We start from the raw sequence: 17,443 nt of genomic DNA, 5'->3' as shown, positions 1-17,443 counted from the left end.
TTACCATTGCTTGCCAAAGTAGAGATGTTGTACAAGCAATATCGGTCAATGGATGGTTAAAACAAGTTGCAATAGCAGTAGCAGGTGAATGCGTGGGTTGATCCAATGTGGACCCACCCCTGACTAAAGCTGGATTAAGCGAACTTGACCATCTGTGATATATTCTAGTGCACCTACTGTATATCGATCTGAATTGCAGAACTGTGGTCAACAAGTCACTAGTTCTGACTTTGTATTTGTGAAAAAAGCATCTGGCTGTTGTCTACATTCTCACCATCATCATACCAGTTTGTCCAATTCTTGGTGAAATTCTTTATAAAAGGCGTTGGCCTTTATCAAGTGATGTCAAAGACTAAGCAGTCAAGATGATGCTGGATATGTCTCGAGTTTGATTCAAAATGTAACCTCGGCCAATGAATTTTGCCACAAACAGCTGTATCTGATGTCCCAATTGATTATAACGAGGTTTATCTTGATTGATCCAGGGTGGTCGCCATGACGGCATATTAATACACCATCCACGCAACGCATTGTATGAAACACTCCACCCTAATGGCAAAGAAGTCAAATGCATTGTTGTCATTGGTTGCTATGGGGACTAAATAGAGGACTAAAAACAATGTCGGTGGTCCAATCATGGAGTTAATGACATTGTCAGGCGCATGTTTACTTGTTGACGGGGCGAATCCAATCTAATGGCAGATTGATCTGATTGAACTATACAGCGAACCTGTTTGACACCCGCCTGGCGATTATCGTCCGATATTGACCGCCACAGATGCTGGCTGTCTCGGTTGTCCTGCCGTACCCGCTGCCATCATTTATTCAGAGCCCATGTTTGATAGCAGAATCGCCTGAGATCAGATTTGGATCGCAGGTTGCGATCAAAAAGTACGATGACACACAGCAACCAGAGTATTGCTGGTGATGAATATTATGATATTTTAGAAAATGAATAATTCAAGATGAGAACTTATCCACTATTTAGATTTATTTGCCTGTCTCAAACGAAGGATAATCCAGTAGATTTCACGACTCTCTGTGATCATTCCTCGGCTTATATTTTGATGTCCTGAGATGCAGATAGGAGATCAACCTTCTCAGGTAGCTGCCTAAAGACTTGGAGGTTCTCTCCAAGTGTAACTCTGCCCGCTACTGAGAGGAATCTCATGTCGTACTTGCAACCTCTTTACCATCATCCTACACTTTAGCCCTCTTAGGGTTAAAACCACCTGATTTGCAAAACAAAACAAATTTGTTTTCTGAAGAGCACCTGCAGTTCATTTCATAAAGCATTTCACTCTTTGTGGTGGCAGCTGTTGCAGAGATTTACAAACACAATTATCGGTGCCTGATATATGTATAAAGAGAAAACATGAACAAATGCTCTATCTACCGGTTTCGGGTTCCGTTCACCAGTCTTTCCAACCACGCTACTTGATATTTCCCTCAGTCATTACAATGGAGCAGCAATTCCCTGCACAAATTGCCCATAATTGCCGGGCAATTTTGTGCATTTAACCTCTTTGCTCCAATCTAACGATCTTACACACAACGTTCATCATGATAAACTGATGTAATATTCTGTAGAACAAGAGGAAAATAAGCTTGAACTAGATTGCAAGAGGTCGTTTGTGAAAATCCTGTCTCGGGTTGAATATTTTGCAGTGCAATTCCTAACATATCCAGATATGTCCTCTTGTGGACCTGTATGCTCCACATATAATGTAGGGTCAAAGTCTTCCGCAAAGTGGCCATGCTGACATTTTGTGATTCTGACTTTCAGTTTCAGTTTCCAGAGTTTGAGTTGAAAGGCAATTTGTCCTTACTGGTTAACTCCATCCTCAGAATATCATCTGGAATGCAAGTTCTTGCATCCTGAAACTGTAATCCCTTAAAATGTAGCCTGGTGTATCTAGATAAGAAGCAAACCTTGGGAGTCAAAATGAACTTCTGGTCTCCTCATGGTGGCTTCAAGGAATTCTGTCGCCTCTACGTTGGCTTTAAGAAGTTTCTACAAGCTATTAATGTTGATTTGCCAAAGTGAATGTGTGCTTAGTGCTTGAGGTGTGGCATTCAAATCTGCACGCCCGCGATTCGCTTTGATATCGTGCTGCTATCACCGATTTATTACAACTTCAAACGAGAGGATAGGAGGCGATGAATGGTGCACAACATGTCTTAATTTGCGGCAGGGGTGACCTCAATTAGTTATGTCACTGGTGGTTTCTTCTGTGAGGTGCACTAACTCCCAGCAAATGAACTGTAAGTGGATGAATACAGGCAGATACTGTTGTTCTCTTTTCGTCTAGTTTCCGTTGTGGAGTCGAAATCCTCCAGTTAGGAGTTCCGGGAGGCCAGCTATGAAATAGCACTGATGATGCAATGAAATTCATAAGCTGATGCTATATTTGTAGGTTGCAAACCACAAGGGATGTTTCTTTTAACTGTATACGAAGGGATTTGAGATGTTCCCCCAGATTCCGCTGGATTAGGTTGAAACTTCTGGCATCTAATGTGTTTATATCATCTTAGATGCAGCCAGGGGCCAGGTGGAGCAGTAATCTCTGAAAAGCAATCCCTGGAGGGCTACAGAGTCAGAAAGTAGAAAGTTGATTTATACAAAGATATCCAACTCTATGCGGCATGCTGAATTCAGGAGGGCTGCAGAGTCGAAAAAGATATCAAACTCTATTCTGATTTAGGCGAAGATCAATGCAAAATGGATGGACTCACACTTGCCTCTCTTTGTGGACCAATCCCATTCCATTGATTGTGCCATGTGGCTTATTTATTGACTGGGTCTGCGGTTCAGTTTGCAGAATTGGTAAAAAATGCTGGATTCCTCCTGGCAGTCTGTTAAAGTCTGAAATCAAATCCATTGTCAATATTTGCTGCCTTCTTGTATTTTTCAAGCTGTATTTTGTCATGCTTGGCTCTACAGAGTACTGTGTACAATGGAGTAAGTGCATTGGTATCAAACACCGTCAACTGAAATATATCTGTGACCGCAGACACCAACTCAAAAAAGATGAAAATTTCAATTCTGATGAAATTAACCATTATGTTTTGGCAGCAAACATGGATTTCAGTCTGACTGAATTTGGTCAAATATAGAAGAATCTGGATCACATTTTTCAGTGATCTAAAATGAAAAAGGTTCACGATCAGATAAAAAGATAAAAGTATGTTACACTAGTAATAGGTGTCACAATTACTGGTATGACTAAGCCAACAGTTGCCAACAAATTACATCACTATTGACACCACGATATTAAGTGCATCACGTTATGAAAAAAAGCCATAATTCCCTTTTACTGACATTCACTATAAATGCCAACTCCACCTCTTGGCACTTAACTACGCCGTACTACCCATTAAATCATCCGGTATACAAATTCAATAATGATATGAGGTTTTGCAGCTTTTGCCATTGGCATATCATGTCCACAGATGGTCAATAATTCCCACGTTACGTCGTTTACCTAACCCATTCCGTTCCTGCAGCAGATTGGCCGGGCAATACAATATTACAACAACCGCAGCCCAATTGCCGGCAGTACTTTCATAGGCAAATGAGTCTTACTCATTATCATTATCCACTCTATCTCAATATGTAAATTTTTACAATACCTAGACCAGGCTGGTGTTATGATGTGTGTTATTCTCCTCTAACAGATGCTCCAGAGTGTGTGTGGATTGCACCTGTATATCTTTTATCAATACTTAAATTCCTATTTGACTCTGGGCTAACTCTAAGCCTCTCTACATTTGACTATGATGCATTATCAACACCAGTATGGGCAACCCCCACAGCCCCAGCAATACCCTCAGGTAGGAAACCTTTCATTTTTACTCCAATTTCATTTGACGGCAGGCTTATTTCTGATATTTGTTGACACTTATTGTCAATTATCTATGTTCCTAGCAATGTTCCTCCCAACTCTAGCCATCCTTTGACTTTCCTTGGGTTCAAAGTGTCCGATCTTTTCTCACCCCTCTGTCGAACTAGACAACAGAATCTCACAAACAACGTACAAGTGCAACGTTCTTCAGGTGTAAATTGAAAGTGCATATCATGAGCAATAACCTGAAATGAAAATGAACTGAAAAGGTCCGGCTGAAAGTTTGTGTCCACTCTGAAATGTCTTTCAGGCATGAGAAGTAAATGTGTTATGGTTTAATGTCTGTATCCTAGCTACCATTGTCGATTCCTTGTGTGGAATATTTGGAAAGTGTGTGTACATACTGCCCATACACAACCAGCCAGTGAAATAATTGGATTGCCTGACCTCCTGGGGGCAGACCCCTTTACTCTTCTGTCAGTTAGGTGGCAAGTTTTACTCTGTTCATATTACTGATGCATTCCAAATCAAGGACAGTTCTAACAGCAATGACTTCATGACATGAAGACTCCTGACTTCCTGTTTTGATATTTTGGGTCCCCCCTCCCCGCTCCGAAAATATGGCAGAGCATACTGGCATGAACTCCTCCAACAAGATGCATTTATAACAGGATCAGCCACACCTCATCAGTGAGGTCCATTCCTCAGCTCTCTGTACAACCGTCTGAATTTTCCAATTTCGCTGATTATTTGCCAATGGCCACGTTGTGTATATTTGGTTAAGTTGATGAAATACCAGCTGTGTAGTCACATAATGTATACGCATACCTTGCTGGGCCTTGCAGTAATTACAATATTGCCACCAAATCAATATCAAAGTTTTCTCCGTTCCCAACATTAGTACTCTTGATGCAGCACAACTTCTGTCAGGGAATCTGGGTGTACATTTCATCCAAAAAAACGTAGAACATGCGCCTACATGTAGGAAATTTCTTCGACACATGCTCGATGACTGACGATGGTGATAATCTTTGAGCCTGCAGGCTAAGCATGGACGTTTGGTCAAAGGTTTTCTCTGTTTCCAAAAATATTTTCCCATGGACGGACTCGCATGTAAGTTTTGTACAAAAGCACTTTAATCGCATATAGGAACTACATGTATATCATTGATTTACTGGCAAAACCACTGGAAAATTTTGAGGTACATGTCGGTTGAAGAGCATGAAATCTTTATGAGGCACCAAGCACGCTCTGCACTGCATTAGTTAGTGCAATGTCCTGTCAGAAAGTGGCTTCATATTAAAAATCTGTTGATGTATCCGGTACTGGCGTCTAAGGGTTATTTATTGCCCAACTATCAAGTTTATACATTATAATACCCGAAGAGAAAAAAGTGACTTGCCAGGCCATGCAACAGTGATCGTATCTTCCTTTTAGTGCATTTTTCATTAGCGCTTGTAATTTAGTCGTTTTTTTACTTTATGACAGATAGCATTGGTTATACAGTTTTCAGGTTGTTAGTTTGGATATTTTTTCCATAGATTTTGTGAAATGAAAAGAAGCCATGTTCTTTATATCAGTGAAGAGCTAACAGTCTTGCATCCTTGATGGTCCAATGATGGACAGGTCTTCCTAGTCCCAGGCCTGTTCGTGATGTGTGTTAGGGGTGAATATTGCGTTGGCTGAAAAAAAATCCTAAATCCTTTTTTCAAAAGCTCAAAAGCTTTTATTTCTAGGGGTGTGTGTAACGTACTGTGGAAATCAAAAAAGATATCATGTCCTTGATGGAACAGGCTTCCCTTTGTGTTGCTATCAAAAAAAAAGATGAAGCGGTTGTCTTTCCTTTCCTTGTCTCATTCTTGTGTCTGTAGTAGTGTGATCATTTGGGGCGTGACGAAGTCCGAAAAAAAATTCTGTCAGGGTTGTGACTTGAATGGTTTTGTTTCTCTGTAGTTCGGAAAACGGATCCTCAAAGGTGTCTGTTACCAATTCTTCCATCTTGTATGAGTCATCATCTCAATACACTAACCAATCAAATTGTCATATTTTAAGGGTTAACCTTGTTACATTGTGCACATTCAGCTCGGAAGTCTTGCTGCTTTTGGCAAAAAATTCATCCAGGGTTATGTCATTCGAGAGGGAAGCCTTGAGCCAAAATCAATCTTGTGTGTGGATTGGAGACTATTTTGTGCAGAATCCTGTCCCATTGTAACTTGATCGTAATCACCTGTGTTGATGTAAAGCAGCATACACTAAACTTCCTGACTTCTTGCTTTGAAAGTGACTGACTCGGGAGAAAGACAAGATTTGTGAAATTGTTGTACTTTTTGCTATGTTGATGTAATATTAATTGATTTCCCAGTAGTTTTATAACTTGGAAACATTGCATGATTATCTTGCTCATTGTAGTGCAAATCCTTACCATATCTTCTTCGTAGAATAATGGGAAGTTTTTTGCTTGGGTTACCAATGTAATTTACCTTCATTACCCTAGGGCTGTTTCTTCAGGGCTAATGTACCATGTATAAAAAGAATATTTATATTGTTATTTTTTATGGCAGAGTGATGATATTGCAGAATTTAAAAAAAAATCATTTTGAAGATTTGTCATCAGCACCTAACCGAGTGGATTAATGGAACTATGTACTGGAAAATTACTACTAGAAATCACTGAGTTCCCAACTGGAAACCTTTGAGAAGCCAAGTGCATCACTGCAGTCCACTGGAATATTCTTGGAAATACCACATGGTTATGGTGTGGGCATTGAGGGGGAGGCAGTTCAGAATCCCAGAGTGGGTTTATAGTGTTGCAAAAAGGATAGAACTGGGAAGAGTTTAAAATACACAGCTTCAAAAGAATCTGGCAAAAAACAGTGTGTGGCACGTGGGGTACTCCACGAAGGGTCTTTCCACCCTGAGTTGCCGAGACCCCCTTTACAGTCAGACACAAGCCCTGTGAAAGAATCTAGTATTGGCTTTGCCCAGCAAGGTTAAAGTGGAGTCAACTCTGAGCAAGTACCAGGCTCTCTTGGACGCTACTGCCATGGATAACCTTGTAAGCGAAACCTTTAACAAGGATAGATTTCTCAGGGTTATGGATGAAGGGTCAAAGCAGCCGCTTCCCCTAGCTCTAAAGATACTAGAGTTATCAAAAGCTTTGAGAGCAGTTACACTTTGATCCAATGATTGAGCTAACTTACTTGTTTTAACCCTTGACTTCGAGGACAACATTACTGAGTACAGCTTGAAGCAAGATGAGTTTTGAGGGGCCATATCAATCTGCTTCTGGTGTGACAGGTTCTTTGAAGCAGTGTTGTGACCACTTTTCTATCAGGAGAGAATATGTTAGGAGTTCTCATCAAATTGCCAGTTTTGCTTTATGGACAGTTTTGAGTGGTGTTGGAAAGAATCTTTTGTTTCCTTGCTGTTCGTTGATATGTCGTTGGTGACCGTATTTTGTCAATTTCTTGCCAACAGTCTCCTGCTTCAAGGGTACTGCTGGAAATGTCAAGGTGGTCATCTTTCGGAAGCAATTCAGACAAACCTTCCCTGCTATTTAGGCTTGGTAAAAAAGAAGTGGTTCTGAACAAGAGTATCTAACAAAGTCTTTTGTTGTAAGCCACATCAAGCTGTGATGTCATGATGCTAAAGGCTATCATGATGCTAAAGGCTGTCATGTATTACAATACTCATTGTTCTGTTACCAAAACTTTGTTGTGTATTAAGACAATTCATGTCATAATGTCAGGATATGAATTACAAGGTGCACGTGTTGAAGTATAGTCCTCACCTTGCTCAAACACCTCATACCAGGAAAGGAAAGAAGCGACGCCATATGAAAAACTCGTCTTTATAAAAGCCATCGTTTCCGACCGCGCCAGAAGTAAAGGTATCGAGCGTGTCATAAGCTGCTGGTGAAGAACATGTCCAGTTTTTGTCGTGTTCCGTTGAATGCCTACTGATACGGCTAGTTAACGGATTGCCATTATTGTAATCTTGTTTCTAACTGGTTGCGATATTGATACAAGTCTGTAGCAGGTCCACCTGCCTCGCCTCGGGAAGAAAGCTCAGAAAACCAATAGTTATGACTAAGAATAAAGGAGGACTGTCTTGTGGCCCTCTGATATTCAAATGGTATGTTTGGTTCTGTATGACAACCAAAATATATTTTAACCCTTTATAAGTGATTAAAGCCATTCAAACTCTGGAATCTTACTTTGAATTTCAATTGTGGAAATCCCTGATATCGGGGTGAAAAATCATTCCTTTGTGAGACCTATATGTATCCTTGGCTCCAACCTTGCAGTCATCCCCCTTGGTAAACAATCATCTTTTGAAGAGGGCGATTAGGTATAATTACCTGATTATGAGGATGTAGAATGCCTGTCTGATCAGAACCTCCAGATCATATCCTGCTTATCCCCCAGCTCTTCAAGAAATCCTAGGGTCTGGTGTTCCATCATTCCAGCTAAGATCAGCGCTTTGGATACAAGAAAGATAACCTGCATTACGCATCATACCTACTTGTATACATGATGGACTGCTTCAAATTCAATAACCAGGCATTTCTGGTACAGGTTTTTGCATACATTGTGATAAACTTCTGTTATTGTATTGATAAACTTGCTTGATTCTAGCCTAATACTGCCGAACTCCTGGCCATTTTCATCCTTTCTCATTTTACGGTGGGCACTTGGGAAACTTTTCCTTTTCTGCTCAACCCCATCCTTCAGATGGTCTCCAGGTTCTACAGCCACTTCTCTTCATGTCATGATTTCCAAATTCATAATAATTGTTTAACTAATTCGTTCTCTTTCTTTCTCTTTAACAGGTAAGTGAAGAGGTTCAAAATCAACCTTTACACTTTCATCAGCCTCCTCCGGTTCATCAACCATTGCAACCATTGCAGTTCCCTTGTAAGGTAGGGGATCGTCCATTTTCTCTCAAAAACCTCTCTTCAAGGGAGAATATAGGCATAGATATGGGGGCCATTATGATTTCATTGTACTACAAGTGAGTGGATCATGTGGCATCAGTTGTACAGTAATGCATTGAAAAAGTAATACAAAGCCTTATGCCGTTATTCTCCCTTTAACAATAAATAACTTGGCACCCTCCCTCTCTTAGAAACGTTAGAAAGAGACCTGTAAAATTGGTCACCAAAACTTGCAAAATTGGATATGACGATCAATTTTCATATCCAATGAAACACCATAATTGTGCCATTTTGATGGTTTCTGGTTTGGGACTATTAACCTTATTGATGCCATTATTTTCTCGATATGGTGTCAATTTGATGACAACTTTTTCCTCTTCATATTTCTTATAAGAAAAAAATGGTCTGTGAAATCACTTTCAGCCTTGACGAAGGCAATGTTTTTTCTCTTCTTTGGCTCTGATCAAAAACAAACCGATTCTCAGATATTTTCCCCTTCAAAAGGCAAACAACTCAATTTGTCGTCGATTCTCCATCACAGCATTTATATCACCTCCCCCTTCTCATCTTGGCTCTGGTACAAAAATACATAATGATATCTTCTTGTCTGTCTGTGCGATGTCTGTCTATTGATAACCGCGATATGACCACAAGAAAGGCATCATGCACTGACTCAGTCGCATCGTACGAATGTCACGGAGATACTAACGAGATAGCAAAGCAGTGGTAAGGATTCGTCAATTGGTAAGAGTGGATGTATCAGTCAATAAATTGTATAATTCGCTGTCCTTGAACTTGTTATTGATTACAGACAAGGAGTTTGTTGCTGTGTGGTACCCTTTAAATGTCATCGAGGATAGATAATCATCTGTTAGTCAGGATCTGGGGCTGATACTAAAAGCTGTCCTGGAAAGTTCCTGATGGTCCCGAAAGCTGCCCAAATGTGCCTTTTCATGCACCCTTTCATAGTTCCTGATCGGGCAGCGTGTCAAGTACCTGTCACCAGACTTGATGTGGCTTATCTATTATTAATGCACATGCTCCAACAACATGGTTTCCTCACTAGATTGGCTTGTGACATCCTTGCCCGGTTCCATCGGGTGAACTTGACGACCAGTCAACTCTGCTGGCGACATATTGCCAAGTCACAATGTCAATTTTATGTCATCGTAATGTTATACGAATCTGTTGAATTTCGACCATAGAGTAGTATTCTTGTGACAGTTTATTACTGGGTTCGTAAGTAATTGGAGATGTCATGAGCAGATATTGGCCCCAGGGAGCGATGAGGAATTATCGATGAATGGTGTCATCTGATGGTCATATTTTCGGCTGAAAGTTTTTTTATGAGTTTACTATTGAAGGGGGTTTAGCCCCAATTGATTTGTAAACATTTTGAGTAAATTCTATCTCGTCCATCTACCAAGGTCACGTTGGTAGGTTAGAGGGCAACAGTGAGGCTTCAGGCAACCAATTTGGAAAATCTGTGGACATGCCCCCTGAGATAAACTTTTTGACCCTAATGGTTTTTTGCCCCTGTCTATATAGGTGGCCGCCAGAACTGTTACTACAGGCATAGCAAGTCAAGCCAAAGGGGAAGAATGCGTTGTTATTTTTGGGTGTTAGCTTTGGGATCGTGGTGTTTGTTTTGGAATTTGTTTGTTTAGCCTTTGGCTGGCTTGAAAAGCCACAAGAGTCTAGTCACAATCCGGAGCCTTTGCAAGGGATTTCTGAACACAAATTGCCATTTGGCTTATGTTGGAAAGTAAACTAACTTTCTTGTTTGTTTACTCTCCAAGACTTGCTCAAATAAATAGTTTTTGTATTGGTGTACTTTGCTGTTGCGTAATATTCCTTGTTGGGTAGGTTTGGAAGACTCAAGTCTGTGCTGAATAATGCCCGTTTTGATCTGTAAGGGCCTGTGCATGTGAAGACCTAGGATAAAATGTCCAAGAATGTTTCGAAAATGTGGTCGTTTCTTGCATAACAAACAATGAAAAGCGTTTTAGCTGTCTGAAGTGATGAAAGCATGATCATGAGGATAGAAGTATTGCTATGCTCTATGCAAATATTCTGTCTCTAAAACTCTTGGCTAAGCACGGTACTTGTAAAGGGTTTAAAGTTACTATCTGGGTCGTAAGGTTAGAATTCTTTCAGATCTCTACTCTCTACTTGATTTCACCGTTTTGCCTTCTACCTGCAGTAGTCTGGTTTAACCAAATTAGCCCATGTATCTTCACAGATGCCTTAGGCTCTTGCATAAGACTACCATCTCTTACAAACAGGCCCTACCAAAGTATTTTTCTTTAAAGCAGACGTGCAACTCTAGGTAAATTTATCTCAACTGAAACTCATCAATCTGTGCTTTGCATGTACAGGTATTTTCAGCAAATAATTGAGAATGATATTCGGTGAGGAGGATCCAGTGACAAACTGTTTTGAATAACCCCTCTTTCCTGGAAATGGGTTTTGTGACACAACAAAGCCCCACCCACCCCAAAAATTGGTAACATTTGTTATTTTCCTATTGCGCACTTAATAGCCATATGAAAAATAACATGTTACTGAGATGAGGTACCGGTCATCATGCCATTATGTGATTGATGACATTTCCATTGTGGGTGGACAACAATTGGCTTGCACAGGTTGAATGAAGGTATCAATTATGATCGCATGACCCTGATACCAGCTATCTTGACACTATCATAGATAAAGCGGCTACAACACACTTTTCAATAATAGCGCCGTAGTTACCGGAGTTGATACCTTATTCCATGTTGTCATCCACATTGTCAATGTGCCATCGTTTATGAATAGAACAATTAGTGGATTTATTGTCTATAGATGGCCGACCCTCATAAAAACTGCATCATTCATGACCAGGGATCCAATCTACAATATGCTCTAATGGTTTACGAAATATAAAAGCTTTTTATTGTGTGGGCCATCCGTTAATTATGATTGGGTTTTGCGGTGAGAGAATGAATATTTGGTGGGTGGTTAGTTCTGCGAAATACTAAAAGGTGGCTAGAGGTGTTGCTGGCCATTGTTTTTCTGCAGTCAGAAAAGTTCTGTTCAGCAATCAAAAATAAGGAAGGTTCTTTTTGAACTAGGATCTTAGTTCAATTGAAATACACCAGGAGGCCTTTTTTTTCCACTCTCGATGAGGAACGTTATCGCCTGTTGATGATGGTAGTTAGTGGTCCATCACAAACAGATTTCCACCCCATGTCGCCACCTTTTAGCAATAAAGTCCCCCACCTAATTGGGTTACTTTTCAATAGAAATTCTGTGTCTGCAGTACATTTCATGGTGTGGTTATGACAGGTTTATGACAAATTGAACATTAACAAACTTGTTAAAATAAGACTTTTTCGTACCATATGCAGGATTGAATGGTTTACATAATGCACACATGTTCGACGAGTATAATTGATGAAACAGTACCCCGAACATGAAATCAATAACGGACCATGGGTCCTTTATTTGCTGTGAAATTGACATGGCTGTAATGTGCCATATGTTGACATATACGTATATGAAGAGGGAATGGCATTTTAAAACCATGTGTTGCTGAGTTTGGCATGCTGTACAGGGTGAGACAGAAAAAACTAATCCCAAAAACCCAGAACAAATCCTGTGTCGGAAAGTCTTAGAGCCTTGTATGCTATGATGATATCAGTTTATTCTGTGCCTGTCATAAAAGATGAAATTTCGCAGGCAAAAAACATTTGAAGTAAGATATGTGGCCACCTGGTGGGTATATTAAAAAGCTAATCATTCTCTTAAAAAGCCATCCCTCTGAGATTTTAACCCATCAGTTAGCACAAGCATGGCCTCCACCCAGACTGCGTACAAATTACCAACCAATCGCACTTCTGTACCACACAGTAACCGTACAGCCTCCCCAATCCGATTCAAAACAAATTACTTTAAAAGCATTTCATATTTCTATCACATCGCCAAATACCACGCTGTCAGGTCTTTTCTCATTTAATTACGGCTGAGGAGACTCTGCTTCATTTAGACTCAGCAACGTTGAGTCGTTCATCGTTGTCTTTTCATTTCCACTTGACTCACCGCGGCCGATGAGGCTGTCTGTCACAACAAAACACTGGTGTTTTTCTCTAATTTTCTGAGATGCACACATCCCCGTAAATCTGCTCGTGTATTGATATTTTCACCTGATCCTATTAGTGATACCAGGGACCTTTATATCTTTACAATAGTGTGGAAACTGATAACATTTTTGTAACAGTGGGGAGGAAAATGGTACACATCCTTTAAGCCCATCTCTCTGACAATAGGTCACACTGCACAGTATGATATGCATCTTAGTTGATCCTTTGGATATTGCTTATTTTCCTTCTCATTAATGGAGAAGTTTGGCAAAATAACTATTGTGCCTCATCAATTAATATTAGTTTGAAAAGTAACCATTACAAAAAGAAAGTGTACTTGAGTTATAATTTTCTCTTGGTAAAACCTTCTGAGTGTGTCCAGGTCTTTTGCTTAATGCCGCCAGTTAAAAATGGCAATATCCATAACTTTTAATCCAATTTAGAAACTCTTTCTTAATTAAGCAATTAATACACTTCTATTTTACAGCAAATATCATAATGATGGATATATTGCGCATAGTCACTTACAATAAAATCAAATAACTGTTCAACAAAAATTTTTAAAAATTAATTGAAATTCCTATTTGAACCAAAGTATGAAAAACCGAATTAAAATGCATTTTTGTATTGGAAAACTTCTCTTGTGTGAAAGAAGTGTGTTCGATGTGTGTCTGAATACCTTGAATTCCATTCGTTATTCATATATTTTTGAATTCATGTGCGAAAACCACTTGAATTTGAAAATCAGAACAATGCTCTTGAGCCACTCCACGTGTTTAAATTGCAATCTTATTTTACTGACATATGTTCAAATAATACGTGCCCATGTTCTCATTTGCATATTAGCCAAATGCAGTTATAGATTTTATGCAAATTATGATGTTAGTCCTGCTATTGATTGCACTTGGTTGCAGGCACTGAAATGTACGCAATACAAAGCTGAAGCATGCTGACCAATAATGACAAAAAAACAACAATAAAACCAAAAAAACAGCAATTATTGAAAACAATACAAATTGTTCCTAACGAGTATGGTTGTGATGAATATAATTGTTGACTCAATTTCTCTTGGAGTCCACATATGTCCGTTTATGAGCTGTCGTCATGGTAACGACACCTGTACAAGGGTTTAGCTGCGCTGCCGTTTGATTGGAGACAATAGGTCATTCAGACAGCTGTGTTATGGCTTGATGCAACAGGACCACCGCGCTCAATTAACCGGCAGCCTCACAACACTCTCTCATCAGACTGAGGCCAGCGATCGTTCAGCGGTGGTAGGCTCAACCAGCGCACACTCTATAGACTCATTCCGATCGTACATTTATGAAGGTAACGCATCACTGTCTGTTACAGTCCTACTATTGAAGTGGTAGTCAACGCAGTGTCTCAATTCGCATGGTAGATTTTATATGTCGGAGTTCTTCATTAGTTTGTGCAATTTTCTGGCTTCAGTTGCTCATTAATTCAGCAGGCAGTTTGCGTTGGGCTGTGCACGCAGAGAGGCAGTGGCTGTTTGTGCAACCATTTATCACCGTAGTGTTATTGTGTATGAAACAGGTGTGCAGGAGTTGGTACAGGCTGTCAGATTACTCCGACAACATTCCCCACATCTTTTCAATTTTTTCTCGGTGCTCTCTTAGTGGATTTAATGTTGCAGGTATGTACTTTGTTCTACTGTACCCATTGAGCGTTCCGCCTCTTGAGTTCTTTACACATTGTATAGTATTCCTACACATGAGTAACATTCCTAATTAACGTTTGCTGTATCATTTGGGCATGCTGGTACCTAAATTGTCAAATTATGTGATTGTTCAAAGTCATATCATTCTAATTTGGTGTCATGTAAACACTTTCACATCCTACCTGTCACACCACTAAAAATGTGTGCATTCTTTCACTTGTTTGAACCAGTGTTAGTGATGCACTGTTCGCCTGTCCTCTTAAGTGTTTGGTGCAGCCTATATGAAAGACAATTTGTGAAGCAGAAACCAGGAGCACACATATTGTGCCTCTATCAACTTGGCCAGTTGAATGTTCAGACTGGCACTGGCCATGTCTTGAACCCACAACTTTCTGATCACCAGTCGGACTCTTCCACTGTGCTTCCCTTTGAAATATTTTTGTCAATTCCCGAATGGATGGCTTTGAAAGAGACACTTTAATCTTTATTACCCATACCAAAAGCATATGTGTTTTTGCCCATACCTAAATCTAACTGGCATTGCCACAGGGATGCTCTGCATGGGCCTAAAACTAATCTTCACACCTCTCTTCTCCCAACTCCTGCCTCCTGCCTGTCAACTCTGCCAGGAACTACTCTGACATATGAAATCTATCTTGTATTCTTTATCTTGTCTTGTGTGCGTGTTTCCCTGTTCTCGAGTTTGCGTTGAGACGATGACATGAGTCAGCTATAGTCGTTGATTTGTGCAATTAGAGTGCAAACTCTTATTTCACCGATCGAAGACTGGTTCTGCATATTCCATTCAACTTAGGCATGATTTTTTGAAACCATTCAACCTGATTGATTTAAAAAGACGATACAGTTGTGACACCATGTTGTTATGACTTCATGTGCCAGCTTTCAAATTTGTAGAAATCAAAAACTGGTCTTAGGTAGGTGAAGTTAGAGTATCAACGCTACTCTCATATCGTGGCTCTATATTGAGCATCAGGGGTGAACGACATCGACAATGTACGGCTTCTTATGGCGAGATAAGGAAGATGTCACTAACATTTTAAAATTTCGCTTGGAAGTTTGTTCTTCTTGAATATTTCAAATAAGCTTCTTTTAATTAAGACATGTTCTGCTATAATGTAAGTTCTCGCAATGAGTTCATCAATTCTCCTTTTCATATCGTTGTCATAAATGCATGACTAGAAAACCTTAATCGTACGATTTTTCATATGATATCTTACAATCCTCATAGCAGCCATTAGCGGTTGCATAAAACCAGCCTACTTGATAATAAATCTGAATAAAAACTGTATGAAAAAACGCCATTAATTATCCATGCCGTCACATTCCTTTTGACAGTTATGCAAGTTGTACTTAATTGCCCGAGGCCTGTCGAATGATTCCATTATGTTGCTGTCAGAAATGCAATATTTTTTGCGAGTGTAATCCACTGAATTACTCGGCCTGGAGGCAGAAAAAGACACAGCTATCATTTGCCCTTGAGTGCACAGGAAATAATTGTAAATGAAGGTTTTGTTGTCATGATTCAACCAATTATTGCCAGTGTCACTTTAATTTGGTTGATATCTTCCACCCAAACTTGACCCATGAACCAGAGTACTGTTTGTTTATCCACAATATATGAACCACTTGGTCTTTTTCTCTTGTTAAAATGAAAATTGCCCCTAGATTTTGTAATGAGAGCCTTCTCCACACTATCGAAATCAAAGCTAAAAACAATGACTGTACAGTTTTCATAGAGGAATAGTGGGTGTAGTTCGGGTGAAAAATGCAATCATTTGTATGGAATTTCTGAGACTGTGAATCTCACTTAATTGGTTTGGGCTCATTGAAGGGAAGATTGGTGTTGGTGGCACTATCATGAGGGTTGTCTGTGCTCTATCAGGCTCTGCCTCATCATCTTTTGATAAGGGTGACTATAAAGTCATGGTGGCTAAGTGGAAGCAACAATTTACATGTCTGGCGGCTCGATGTCAAATATTTCATATTCAAAGCTGAATAAATAGGTTTGGCATAATTTCGAACAATTTTTTAGTGGTAATGTGGAAAGAAGTTTCGGCCTTTTGGTTTGGGTGAAGTTGTGAGTTGAAGTGCACATAACAGTTGTTCCTTGTGGTATTGCATTTGGGCCACTCGATTAAGCAACAACTTTGACGCATGATGTCAGAGACGAACAAAGTTACCTCGACCGCAGGTGATAGCCAACTTTCTATTGGACTCGAGATAGTATACTATGGGAACTGCCATCATAATCAAAAATCTACTACGCATCGTTTGCTTGTACATGTACTTAACCTTCTTATAAAAACCCCACAATTCTGTTGATACTGACAACATCGCTATCAGAAAGTCAGCGATAGGTTTCCATTTGATGATCTCCTCCTTAGTGAGTTGAAATCTGAGATGGTAGGTGCACTGGGAAGAGTGAGTCAGGTGAATTCACCCTATATTCCTTCTCGTAGCATTGTAAAGGCTTCTATCATTGGAGTCTACATTGCCGCTATTGGGTATGTAGCAGATTTCTGAAGCATCCATATAAAAATTGCATGCCTTTCCTGAATTCTTAAATTTGGGAAGGATGGATAGTCATTAAGGCATTATTCTCAACCTGTTTGTTCCGACAATTTGAAATTGACCAGGATGATAAAACAACAGAATTGAAAGAAATGGCCTTGGAAGAAGACATTGTTGCAAATATTTGTTTTAAACTTTAAAACTACCCAATACGATTTTGAACTCAGAAAAGCAGACGATATTCTTGCCATCTGGTATTGATATTTTTGCCGCGTAATCGCCGAACACAATGCAGCCGTTCTCTTTACTAGTTACGATTTTTCTAACC

General features: G+C 39.8%; 1 protein-coding gene across 40 annotated transcripts in view; it reads left to right on the top strand.

The window, feature by feature from the left end:
• Positions 1-17,443, top strand: part of LOC135486179 (polypyrimidine tract-binding protein 3-like) — a 165,256-nt gene that overhangs the window by 98,027 nt on the left and 49,786 nt on the right. For 22 of the 40 annotated variants that reach the window (XM_064768780.1, XM_064768816.1, XM_064768813.1 and 19 more), the window contains exons 1-2: positions 14,088-14,231; positions 14,543-14,559. The exons of 10 other annotated variants lie outside the window; for them this stretch is intronic. In XM_064768780.1, the coding sequence (XP_064624850.1) occupies positions 14,093-14,231; positions 14,543-14,559 (156 nt within the window). In that variant the 5' untranslated portion in view covers positions 14,088-14,092. Of the gene's footprint in view, positions 1-3,668; positions 3,835-8,676; positions 8,767-14,087; positions 14,232-14,280; positions 14,301-14,542; positions 14,560-17,443 lie in introns of those variants that run through there. 8 more of the 40 variants (XM_064768778.1, XM_064768776.1, XM_064768792.1 and 5 more) reach the window with 5 other exon arrangements.

The sequence above is a fragment of the Lineus longissimus genome, chromosome 4, assembly GCF_910592395.1.
Source record: "Lineus longissimus chromosome 4, tnLinLong1.2, whole genome shotgun sequence".
NCBI classification, from domain to species: Eukaryota; Metazoa; Nemertea; class Pilidiophora; order Heteronemertea; family Lineidae; genus Lineus; species Lineus longissimus.
The sequence above is the reverse complement of the archived record's forward strand: the minus strand, read 5'-3'. Positions and strand labels throughout refer to the sequence as shown.